Source organism: Engraulis encrasicolus, chromosome 7, assembly GCF_034702125.1.
Source record: "Engraulis encrasicolus isolate BLACKSEA-1 chromosome 7, IST_EnEncr_1.0, whole genome shotgun sequence".
Lineage (NCBI taxonomy): Eukaryota > Metazoa > Chordata > Actinopteri > Clupeiformes > Engraulidae > Engraulis > Engraulis encrasicolus.
In genome coordinates this window covers 10,314,459-10,327,707 of record NC_085863.1, presented here as the reverse complement: position 1 = coordinate 10,327,707, position 13,249 = coordinate 10,314,459, and the positions used below count along the sequence as shown (strand labels likewise).

Below are 13,249 nucleotides of genomic sequence, written 5' to 3'. Positions count from 1 at the left end.
CAATCGAGAACAAGCACGAAGCTCATCACCATCGCCGTCATCCATTTTGGACTCCTCGGTCTTGCCTTAGCTAGTTGCATTATCTATTTGTTCCTCTTCACAGAAAAACAAGATCAGTATAGGACTACAAGGCGTCAAAGACGAGTGGAAATGTACACCGTGTGTAGAATATCAGATAATGTTCTACTAAAGGCTAAAACAACAGGGACTGCACTCGCCTTGTGCCACTTGCTCTCTCCCTTTCTCTGATGATTACACGTTAGGAGGAGGTTTTATAATTTCACCTCAGTCGTTTTTTCGTAGCCCAACAGCGGCCCTCAGTGACAACATGGATGTATAACAGATAGGCAAGGGGAGGAAGAGAGAGTGTGCGTTCCTGCGTGCGTGCGTGAGGTTGTGTGTGTGTGTGTGAGTGAGTGAGTGAGTGAGTGAGTGAGAGAGAGAGAGAGAGAGAGAGAGAGAGAGAGAGAGAGAGAGAGAGAGAGAGAGAGAGAGAGAGAGAGTGTGTGTGTGATGTGTGTGTGTGTGTGTGTGTGTGTGTGAGAGAGAGAGAGAGAGAGAGAGAGAGAGAGAGAGAGAGAGAGAGAGAGAGAGAGAGAGAGAGAGAGAGAGAGAGAGCGAGAGAGAGAGACTGACAGGTGTGTGTGCGGGGGACAGTGATTGTGGGTGTGTGTGTGCGGGGGACAGTGATTGTGGGTGTGTGTGTGTGAGAGAGAGAGAGAGAGAGAGAGAGAGAGAGAGAGAGAGAGAGGAGGAGGAGGAGGAGGGCACATCAATGATACACGTAGTCCAACAAATATGACAATTTCAGACACGACATAACCCCGGAGCTGTCCACTGCATGTGGTGCTGAACTATTTTATCCTCCAAAAACGCTAAGCAGATACAGAGTTTGCAACCAATCGCTGAAGAGTAGCTATTAAACAGAAAACGTGTCAGATCACCACTCACTCCACATACAAGTGAAAGAAAGAAAGAAAGAAAGAAAGAAAGAAAGAAAGAAAGAAAGAAAGAAAGAAAGAAAGAAAGAAAGATGATTTTTTTTGCCATTTGAAGAAAACCCCAAGCTGGCTCCAAGCCCAGGTTCGAAGTGAGTCCGGTGCTGAAAATCACATTGTCGGCGTCAATACGACCTAAATTATAACATATGCTGTAGTTATGGCACACACCTGCATGCTGTTATGCAATCGCCATTTAGTTCAGAAGGAAACGTTGGTTGCCTATGATAAATAAAACGCACTGCAGTCCAAAAGACAAACTATAAAATAGGCACGTTGCTGTCCAGTGTTGAAAACCCATTGAAGACAAACACAAATAAGGGAATATCATTGATATAGGCATACTTAACTAGTCTCTAATTATTAATATTTAAAATATTCAAATCTCACCTCCGGGGAGATATCGTCAGCATCTGCAGCCTGCTGTTGCTTCTGTTGCCTCTGAACTGTCCCAGGTCGACTCAGGCTCACCAGCGTGCTCTGACTGTATGGTCTCATGGGCTTTACGTCAGTCATTCTAGAATCAGTTGTCCCGCACATTTCATAATTGTAGGTATGGTGCAAAGTTCCATCAGAGTACATTGTTGGATAGTAAGGGATGACGGGGAGATTATTGGCTGATTTATAAAACAACTTCCTCTGTCTCCATCTGTAGATTTTAACAGATATAATCGCAATGACAGAGAAAATAAAAAGTATTGACACTACGATGAGAGCCAACAACAAAAAGAAAGTCAAGTTGTTATTGTAATCCTTGTCGTGCGTAAACTCGGTGAATTCCGAGAGCACTTCAGGGAAGCTGTCCGCCACTGCCACGTTCACAGTGACTGTAGCAGAGCGAGAGGGCTGTCCGTTGTCCTCCACTATAACAGTGAGTTTCTGTTTCACAGCATCTTTATCAGTCACCTGCCGCACAGTTCTGATCTCTCCATTCTGTGCGCCCACTTCAAACAGCGGCCTGTCTGCAGCTTTCTGTAGTTTATATGAGAGCCAGGCATTCTGTCCAGAGTCCACATCTACAGCCACCACTTTAGTGACCAGATAGCCGATATCAGCTGACCGAGGCACAATCTCAGCTACCATAGAGCTACTGGTCTGCACGGGGTAAAGCACCTGTGGTGCGTTGTCATTTTCATCCAGCACAGCTATTTGAAGTGTTGTATTACTGGCCAATGGTGGGGATCCGCCATCTTGTGCTTTGATGTGCACCTTGAATGATTTAGTTTGCTCATAATCAAACGCACGGACAGCGTGGAGCACACCGCTGTCTGCATTCACAGATATATAAGATGAAATCGGATTGCCATTGAACTCCGAGTCGATTAGAAAGTACGATATGCGTGCGTTTTGATTCCAATCATCATCACGCGCTGATACAGAGAAAAACGACATTCCCGCAGGGTTATTTTCCTTAATGCTGGCAGAGTATGACGACTGTGCGAAAACGGGTGCATTGTCATTTACGTCGGATACCTTTATATTGATGGTTTTGTTCGAAGCTAAATGGGGCTCTCCCTTATCCACGGCAGTAAAAGTAATATTGTATTCCGAGTTCTTTTCTCTGTCTAAGTGTCCATCTGTTAATAGCGTGTAGTAATTTTTCAGCGACGATTGAATACTGAACGGGATATTTTTGTTTATAGAGCAGTCCACTTTACCATTAATGCCAGAGTCCAGGTCTTTGACATTGATAATAGCTACAGTTGTACCACTGGGGGAGTCCTCTGACACTGGACTGGAAAATGACGTCAGAGTGATCACTGGCTCATTATCATTCACGTCTATAACATCTATGATCACTTTAGTGGAATCCATGTGTCCACCCTGATCTTTAGCCTGGATTGTCAACTCGTAATTTCGGTTTTTCTCATAATCTATATCTCCAGCTACGGTAATGACGCCAGTGTGCTCATCTATGGTAAATGGTTCATCCTTCTCGTCAAACAGATGGGGGAAGTGGTAGCTTACTAGACCATAGGACCCCTCATCAGCATCACTAGCGCTCACTGTCGTTACAGAAGTACCACGGACGGCATTTTCTACTACTTCAGCTTTGTACATTGACTGTGTGAAAACAGGCACATTGTCGTTGGTATCCAGCACTAAAATGGTGATTTTCATGGAGCCTGATTTCTGCGGATTACCGCCGTCTAGAGCAGTGAGAGTGAGAATTAAGGTGTCCTCCTTTTCTCTGTCTAACGCGGCATTTAGAAACACCTCTACATATTTGCCTCCACTTAGACTCGTCTGCGTTTTAATGTTAAAAATCCCTGTGGGGGTAAGTGTGTACCCCTGTAATGCGTTAACCCCCACATCAGCATCCGTGGCACTTTCTTGCAATATTCTTGTACCTGGCAAAGCTGACTCGAGGATTTCCAGTTGTATTTCATTTGCTTTAAATGCCGGCGAATTGTCATTGACGTCGAGTATTTCAACAATAACGCTGTGCAACTGCATTGGATTCAACAATATCAATTCGAAACTCAAGCTGCAAGGCGACGTCTGCCCGCAGAGCTGCTCCCTGTCTATCCTATCCTTCACAACCAGTGTGCCTTTGTCTAAATTCAACTCGATAAAATCGCCGCTTTCATCACTTACGATGCGAGCTCCACCTTTCTTCATGCGCGTCGGATCGAGCCCTAGATCCTGGGCGATATTTCCAACCAAAGAGCCCTTTCTCATCTCTTCGGGAATCGAGTAGCGTATTTGTCCAACAGCAACCCCGAAAAGGAGAAAGACAACAAAGGCCTGCTTCACCATCCTACACCCGAGTCCATATTTCCATTCGACCTGCTTCATCGGCATTGTTCAGATTTCACCCCGGAATAGGAATGAATAAAAACAACCATGTGTATCCAATACTGATTCAAAGCTTTAAATGAAACGATGCTTAAGAAAAAAAAATATTCCTCGCGTAACGGTGAACGTCTGCGCCTGCCTCTGAAAAAGGAAAAAAAAATCCAGCAATTGACGGAGGATACCAAACAGGATGGGGAGAGGCAAAGGGATGGGAGGTCTACCACAGCGTGACACTACAGCGCTGGGTTAGTTAGCCAACAGCGGCACTTAGAGTCCAGTACGTGCAACTAAGGGTGTTTTGCAGCTTGGAGGTGAAATTTGGTAATACATTATTCTGTCGGTAACACAGATTAGTGCCAACACCCAGGAAAATGTCAAATGATTACTGTCGAGTCCTTCTGTCAATGTGGGATGACATGGGCTAATGGTACATCATATAGAGGAGTATGGAAAATAAATACACTGCCGACCAATAGCGTCCCCAAGAGACCAAGCCTCAACATTGCTCAGTTCAGGCCATGCAACATATTGTTCACCTTAAAATTAAAAAAAAGAAACTGCACTGCCACCAATGACGTTTAGTTATCAGCTGTTGCGTTAACGTGCATTTGTGTGCAGCTTTCCATTTCAGCACCACGGATAGCGCCAATAGGGGAAAGAGGTCACCATATCACAGCGAGGTGCAAACATCTTTCCCCGTTGATTAATGGTAGTAAAACGTAATGTTTGACTGCCAATAAAGTCAGCAAGTACTTATCTGGCCTGCTGAAAACAATGAACTTCTTTGATACATGAAGGCACCAACCTCTCAAAGTTGCATCACTGTGTCGGTGGCATGTTGCAGCCTCACGCTCGCAAGATTGGAATGCTGCAAAAATGTTTGCTCTGAAGTGTGATTCTAGCCTCTTTGTTACGTGTTACGCCTCTTTGTGACGTCAAAATACTACACAGGCAGACGTGATGGAAATGGAATTCTACATTCAGACTCTACATGGGGCTTTACAACCAGGACTCAGCTGACTAAGATTCAAAATTCAAAAAGCTTTCTTGTCTAATATGTTCCCATATTAGAAAATTGTCGTTTGACTGAAGGTGTGTGTGTGTGTGTGTGTGTGTGTGTACAAACTGAGTACAGAATTCAAGATTTTGAACACAATGTAACAATGTAAATACAATGGATGACCTACCATTTCCACAAGTCAAATACTGCACGACTTGCTATACGACAACAGTAGGCAAAAAATATATATATATAATTTTTTTAAAAAACTATCAATACAGGTAAACAGCATATTGTCATACCAAGTCATCATTCAATGTGCTTGGCTGAAAATGGCTATAACCTCATGACATACTGACCCAAATCTAAAAAGCCATGACCTTTTGGACTTGGGGCTTAAACTGCCTGTGTCTATTTCAACAGATGTGACAAAGCTTCTGTCAGTAGGCAAGGCAACAGATATCAGCGTGATTTTGAGATATGCATGGTACTTCAAATTAAATATTGTATTATTTATATTGCATTTGGAGGTTATGTTTTTAATATGATGTCAAAAGGAGTGCCTCATCATGGCTAGAACTTTCTTTTCTTAAAATATGAAAACTTGAAACAGCAGGTCCATATAAATATCTAATCTCCCATCCTCTACTTTTGCCTGTGGCCTCGAGCATTTCTGATGCACCGCCACCAAGTTCCCCCGCTTTTGGGGGACATTTCCCTATCCAACGCCCCAACTACAAATGTGAAAATGATTTGTGAAATGTTTTTTATGAAATATTGAATAAAACTTGTTGTCAATCATGAGGCCACAATCACGAGGCCACAATCAAAAGAAGAGCACAGGAGGTTAGATATTGAAATAGGCCCATAATAATTCTGCATCAAAAAATGTCTACAAATTCTAAATCTTGTCAGCAGAGGGCGACTCAAGTATGTCCTATCCTGCTCTCTCTCTCTCTCTCTCTCTCTCTCTGCCAAACACGCATGCGCACTCACACACAATTTTGCACGCACACACACACACACCCACACACCAGACATTGGGAACAGAGAGGTAGTAAAATGCAAGACAGTGTACTACATTCTTATTGAAGTCACATTGAAAATCTCAAATATTTCCAATATATTCAAGCCAATTCGGTGTGCAGTGCACCACTGCCAGTAATGTTCCACATGGTGTAATCCCTTTTATACAACTCCCAACAGACTGACCGCAGCTACTGCTCCTGAAACAGACTCTCTTACAATCACCCTTACCCCTCTCATATCTGGCAAGACTGTTCATACAGGACACGCCATGAACACAAATTAATTGTAAGCCACCAATACGAAAAGCCGGTCAAATATAATATGTGTCGCAGCTTGCTCATTTGAAATGGATGGGAGCAGGGCTCTGAATTATAATATTTTCATCACCAGCCAAAATGGCTAGTGGATGTGCAGTAAATCTAACTAGCCAAACACACACTCCCTAATGAGTCACAGTGGCTAGTAGCTTGGTCTTTTCTACCAGCCAAACTGAAATCCAGACATGTCAGGCAAGACTGTGTATCTTATCTTATCTTATCTTCTCTTATCTTATCTTAAATACAGTATGTTTCATGGCGTAAGTTATTCATTTGAAGTGTATAGGAGTGTCTAGGAATGTGTGGAGCCGACTGAGGCAGATAGAGAAGTGCAGGCGATGCTGCTGCTGCTGCTGCTGCTGGTGCTGCTGCTGACCTATTTTGCAGCAGTGCGGTTGGAGGCTTTAGCAGTCTGATTGAGCACAGCCTACACCGCCTCTCTGGAGAACTGGAGTCCACACCCTCTTTGTCTTTCAGTGTGTGTGTGTGTGTGTGTGTGTGTGTGTGTGTGTGTGTGTGAGAGAGAGAGCGTGTGTGCATGCGCACTTGCTTTTGTCGCAGGGATTGGGATGGTGTAGGTACACATTTATATGCACACGTTTGCACAACATGCGCACACGTTTCGATAACAGTGTGTGTGCGTGTGTGTGTGTGCACGCGTATGCATGAGCATGCGCACTCGCATTCGTTTCACAGCGAGTGAGATTGTGCGTACATGTGGTGTGTACATGTGTGTCTTCGAGAGGGAGAGAGAGACAGACAGACAGACAGACAGAGAGAAAAATGGAGAGAGCATGTGCGTATGAGTGTATCAGAGTATGTATGCGAGAGACAGAGAGAGAGAGAGAGAGAGAGAGAGAGAGAGAGAGGAGGGCGAGAGAAAAATGGAGAGAGCATGTGTGTATGTATACGAGAGACAGAGAGAGAGAGAGAGAGAGGGGGGGGGGAGCGAGAGAGAGAGAGAGAGAGAGCAGATATTTGGTGTGTGTGTGTGAGTGTGTGTTACCAGGTCAAATTCAGCACCGGCTAATGAATAAACATATGACACACATGTGCAATTGGTGCTGCTGCTGCTGCTGCTGCTACCAGCGATAAAGGCTGGATTCTTTATCCTCTTTGCTGCGCCTCTTTGTTGCTTTATCCTCTTTGCTGCTACCTTTAGGTTCAGCCACACAAATGATTACTCAAAAAGCAGTCAGAGGACAGAGGTGTGTCTCCTATGAGTCGAAATATTAAAGATTGTGTCTTACCTGATATGTGTGGAAGATCGGAAGAGGCCGGGGGGTACATGGAAAGGAAAGAAAAAGGGAAACGTAAGTATTGAGCATGTTACACATCATGTTTTGTACAAGGAAGATGCAGACCAAAGATACAGAGAGAGGATCACATTAGCCCACATCAAGGAAAACACAGCGAACACCTGGTGTAAACGGCAGTCATCCCATTGTAACGAAGCCTTGTAATTAGAAGGCTTCATTAAGTGAACTGATGTAACAGCACCTCAATCCCAAACCAGCACTTCACAGTTGCAGACATACAGTATGTTGGCTGTTGTTGGGTTATCTCAAAATAGCCTTCGGTGTGTGCATTGTATGGTACTGAGGTTTTAGGAAGTGGTCATCAAATCAGTTCCCAGTATTCCCCCCCCCCCCCCCCCCTCCCCCCCCCCCCCCCCCCCCCCCCCCCCCCCCCCCCCCCCCCCCCCCCCCCCCCCCCCCGCCCCCCCCCCCATCTCACTCACTCACACACACACACACACACATACACACACACACACACACACACACAGTGATAGAATCAGGACAGAGGGATTACACAATGAAAATACATGTGTGTATGTTATGTGTTATGTGTATGTCATGTGTGCTATCAAATAAACCTTATTCAAGCATTGCTTCCCACTTCCTTTCATCTTTACATGTCAGCATGTGTGTTGAGTCAGTTGAAGATATGACACATAAGTTTATGATGAAGTTATCAAGTAAGTCCCTAACGTCTCTCTAGCTCTTTCAAACACACACACACATGCACACACGCGCGAGCATGCATGCACGCACGCACGTACCCACAACCACAGTGAAAGAATGAGGACAGAAGGATTAAACAATGACTTCAAAGCATGTGAGAATCTTCACCTAATAAAATATATTCAATCAGTCCTTCTCGGGTCCTTTTACCTTTATACTATATGAGTGTCTGTGCATGTACAGTACTGGATAAAGTGTATCAGTGCTGTGCATAGTGCTGGTAAAAGAGCATAAATGGGGGCAAAGTGACTTAAAAAATAATGATAATATGTGTTACCGCACAACGGAACTCTGACCTACTTCTCTGTATGACATACTGCAGAGAATAATGAAGCTGCTGTGCACATCTGTGATTCCTAATGAACAGAAGCAGCTGGGGCTGCTGGGCATTTGGTGTGAATAGCGGACATTGAGAAAGCAGAGGTATGCTGATTACCACAAAGATGTGCATCAGTTCAGCAGAAGAAGACTGTCTCATCTTCAGCACAACCACAATAACAACAACACAAAGGATGCAGTGAGTACCGGTAAAGCAAAAATGAAGAGGTAATACTTGTAGAAAAGAGTTTATGTGGTAAAGGAAATTATATACTTCCTAAAGAAACCAGTGCTGGATCTCTCTTTCTCTCTCTCTCTCTCTCTCTCTCTCTCTCTCTCTCTCTCTCTCTCTCTCTCTCTCTCTCACACACACACACACACACAGACACTCACACAAACACACACACTCTCTCTCTCTCTCTCTCTCTCTCTCTCTCTCTCTCTCACACACACACACACACACACACACACATACAACGCAGTGGTATTTGTGCAACGGTAATGTGGAAATAAAAATATACTATGTAAAAAATAAAATACACGTATACTGAGGAAAGTGTATGGGATTAAGTAATGTATAGTCCTAGGGGAATGAGTGCTCTATGAGGGCTCGGTAACACTTTGCTTGACATGTTCCTGCAAAACACATTCATAGCAGCTGCTATAAAGTCTGCACGAAGCATTCAGGATTGTTTCATGACCCATTCATAACAAACCTTTCATGAATCTAGCAGAGGGAAGGACAGCAACTCGTCCAAAATAAACAAAGCAGCATTACAGGTTTTGTTCTGAGCCCTCAAAGATTACTGATTTTGACAAGTTGCTGTCATTTTGTCTTCCATGTCTATGAAAGGTTTGGTATGAATGTCTTACGAAACAGTCTTGAATCCTTCATGCAAAGTGTATAACAGCTGCTATGAATGTTTTATGCAGCGACACGTCAAGTAAAATGTGTTCTATATGTGCTCTATATTTGTCATGCATGCATATGTGTGTGTCTACACACAACAAAGACCATTCAGATATGACTAGCATAGGCAGGGGGATAACAGCATATTGTGCACCCTATGTAGAATCCGCTCCTATGGACCCCACCAGTCATACTGTACATCTACATAAATCAGACACTGTACTGTCCCTACATGAGTCCCTGGTAACTCAGTCACACGTTACCCCCCTGTACAACACCCCTGACCATAGGTAGCTTGCACCACCATTTAAAACATCACATTAAAGTGGGACACTTCTTTGCATTTTCATACATAGCAAAAAGCAAATGAAATCTTTCTGCATGGAAAACGAAGTTAACTTCATTAAACTCAAAATTACATAATGTAGACCTGTAAACTAGACAACATTTACCAGAGTAGAGAACTTTGATCCAGCATCAGTGAAGTCAAAGCAGTCGCTGTTGTCAAGTGGGTGTTTCTGTAGTGTATTGGCAGCGGACATGGTGTTGTCATTGTAAGAGGTGACAAACTTGAAGTCACTTGTGCGTGAGCCTGTTGTCATGTAGGCATCATAGTTGTAAGTGCTACGGAGAGTTCCAGTTCCATCAACATCTGCATAGTTGGGAGGTAAATATGCACTGGGAATGGCTACTGCTCCATCAAACAACAGTCTGGGCTTCCTCCTGTGACACAACCTCACAGCAATGATCAGGATGATGAAAGTCAGGAAAAATGTGGACACAGACACCAGAGCAATGATCAGATAAGATGTGAGTTTAGAGTTGTTCTCCTCATAAGACATGTCTTTGAGTTCAGGAACTTCAGCCAAGTTATCTGAGATGACTAAGTATACGGCACAGGTTGTAGAGAGAGAGGGCTGTCCGTTATCTTTCACTGAGATCACAAGGTTCTGCTTCATGCTGTCAGATTCAGAAATGTCCCTCTGAGCCCTAATCTCTCCACTGTGTAGACCAATAGTGAAAAGTCCCGGATCAGTCGACTTGACGATCTGATATGACAGCCATGCGTTCTGTCCAGAGTCAGCATCAACAGCAATCACTTTGGACAGCAGCGAGCTAGAAAGAGCAGCTTTGGGCACCATTTCAGTCATGAAGGAGTTTCCTTCTGGAGTAGGGTATAATATCTGAGGAGAGTTATCATTCTCATCTGTTATGAACACACTCACAGTCACGTTGCTGCTGAGTGGAGGAGAACCATTGTCTCTGGCTACAACCTGAACTTTGAAGCTTCTGAACTGCTCATAGTCAAAGGCCCTCACAGCATGGATCACCCCTGTGTCTCCATTAATGGATAAATATGAGGAGAGTGCAACACCATTGACCTCACTGGGCAACAGAGAGTAGAAGACTGTGCCATTCTGTCTCCAGTCTGGGTCTCTGGCACTAACAGAACACACAGAGGAGCCAGGCTTGTTATTCTCAGACACATATGCACTGTACGACTGCTCCTCAAACACAGGGGGATTGTCATTCACATCAGATACTGAGAGGTGAATGGTCTTAGAGGATGAGAGAGGGGGAGACCCTTCATCAGAAGCTATTAGAGTAATATTGTACTCTGTCACCTGTTCACGGTCTAATTCACCTGTTGTAACAAGAGAGTAATAGTTTTCAATAGATGGTATTAATTTAAATGGAACATTCTGTTGAATAGTGCAGCGCATCTGCCTGTTGCCCTCTGAGTCGTCATCCTGCACATTAATAATGCCCACCTCTGTACCTGGAGCTGCGTTTTCAGGAATTGGATTTTTCAGTGATTTCACATAAATGACTGGAGCGTTGTCATTCACATCTGTCACGTCTATTACTACCTTTGCATTAGATGCTAAGCCTGAACCATCCGTAGCCTGAACTCTGATTTCGTAATGAGCCTCATCCTCAAAATCTATTGGTCCAGCTACTGAAATCTCTCCAGTCACTTTATCTATACTGAATAGTTTGGAAACTTTAACTGATAGCAGGCTGAGTTCATAAGTCACTTGTCCGTTTGCTCCCTCGTCCGCATCTGTGGCGCTCACAGTTACAACAGCAGTACCTAAAGGGGAGTTTTCAGGCAAGCTGACTTGGTAAACAGGCTGACTGAACACGGGCAGGTTATCGTTAACATCCAAGACCGTGACGTGTATCATGACACTACCAGATCTTGGAGGAGAGCCTCCATCTATGGCAGTGAGCAAAAACGACAGCTCGTTCTGCAGTTCACGGTCTAGTTCTTTGTCTAGCACTAATTCGCCATATTTCATGCCATCAGCATTAGACTGAACCGATAAGGTGAAATGCTCATTCTTTTCAAGAGAATACATTTGGATACCGTTTCTACCTACATCGTGGTCGTGCGCCACATTTAAAGGGAAACGTGCGCCTTTGTCTGCAGATTCTGGAATTAACAGTTTGATTTCTTCGTTGGGAAAATGAGGTGAGTTATCGTTAATGTCTTGAATCTGTACTATTATTCTGTGCAATTCTAGTGGATTTTCGAGCAGCATCTCATATTTTAAAGGGCAAGAGGTTTTTGAACCGCATATCTCCTCCCTGTCGATTCTCTCAGCAATCACTAATTCACCCGACTGGACATTTAATTCGCAATACCGTTTGCGACTACCCTTCAGATCAATTCGAGCATTCCGCAGTGATAATCCTCGAGCATCCAGTCCGACGTCCTTAGCTACATTGCCAACAACAGCTCCTCGTTTCATCTCCTCTGCTACCGAGTATGTAAAATCACCATGGCTGCCGCAAAATCTCAGGATGAAAAACGACACCCAAAGTATTCCATTTGGAAACACGAAAGCCCTGAAGCATGTCCTCATTTTGGCGCAGGTGTCTCCAGTAGGCTATAAACCGAAAACAAACACTTATATTTTCTAAATAATGAATAATCCAAATGAGCTCTGATATATCCACAGCCTTCTGGATGACAGATTTAGCTCAGTCAACGTTTGTTCACCACGATGCCATGGTATGGCTTGCGTATGTCTCTGTGTTGTCGATTTGAATATTACAACAGAGGGTGGAGATGGGCATTTACTTATCTAGCCTTAGCCGATAGCGACCCCAAGAGTTCCTTGAGAAAAGTACATGAAGCCAGACCTGTTTCTTCAAACCAAAGTATCCACACTAAACACAATAGCCTATTTACTAATATTTAGGCTACTGTGTGAACCGAGTATTTATCTTTCTACAGCAAACATCATGAAGATAACCTAATATGGTATATCATTGCATTTCAAAAGTAATTGTTATAGGGATCTGATGGTAGTCTACTACAAACATATAGCCTACATTCTGCATGTCATATAATTTTCTACAAATCAGCGCAATCCTCCACCAAAGTATATAGATGCCTTATAACATGTGCATTAAGACTACTCAAATTAAAAAAAAAAGTTTTGCTAGGCTATAGTTTCTGTTTTTGAACAGTAAACCTTAAGCCAAACTATACAGGTAGTTTTTATGGTAGTCTCTGTGTGTTCCACAGTGTTCCAACACAATACTTGAAGCAGATCATTTAGCTGATGGCTGACAAGAAATACCCAGTGGCCATTAGGCTACTATGTCAACCAGTGTGATACTTTATAGACATAAAGTAACGATTCCTCTCTAACAAAATGAAATCTCCATAGACAACCAGTATTGGCAGTGATACAAATTCTACGCACATAAGCTGAGCAGGCCGCTGGACCGCTCTCCTTGGGCCCGAGACCACACATGTGTTTTTACCCACTGTCGGCTGCCCTGGAGCTGAGTATACTATATCTGCCCATTAAAGCACAAATACAGTTTGTATATAG

The 13,249-nt window shown here is 43.6% G+C and overlaps 3 protein-coding genes across 10 annotated transcripts in view; all 3 read right to left on the bottom strand.

Annotated features, from left to right (window-relative positions):
• LOC134452453 (protocadherin beta-16-like) overlaps positions 1-13,249 on the bottom strand; it is a 239,861-nt gene that overhangs the window by 171,932 nt on the left and 54,680 nt on the right. The window lies entirely within an intron of this gene.
• LOC134452458 (protocadherin gamma-A11-like) lies at positions 1,162-4,908 on the bottom strand. The gene has a single exon (XM_063202861.1). It carries the CDS (start codon positions 3,801-3,803, stop codon positions 1,362-1,364), a length of 2,442 nt encoding a protein of 813 aa, XP_063058931.1. The 5' UTR covers positions 3,804-4,908; the 3' UTR covers positions 1,162-1,361.
• LOC134453255 (protocadherin beta-16-like) lies at positions 9,835-12,268 on the bottom strand. Its single transcript, XM_063204127.1, has one exon. It carries the CDS (start codon positions 12,266-12,268, stop codon positions 9,836-9,838), a length of 2,433 nt encoding a protein of 810 aa, XP_063060197.1. The 3' UTR covers position 9,835.

Coding starts and splice junctions, on each gene's coding strand:
- LOC134452458 (XM_063202861.1), bottom strand. CDS start 3,803: ATGCCGATGAAGCAGGTCGAATGGAAATATGGACTCGGGTGTAGGATG.
- LOC134453255 (XM_063204127.1), bottom strand. CDS start 12,268: ATGAGGACATGCTTCAGGGCTTTCGTGTTTCCAAATGGAATACTTTGG.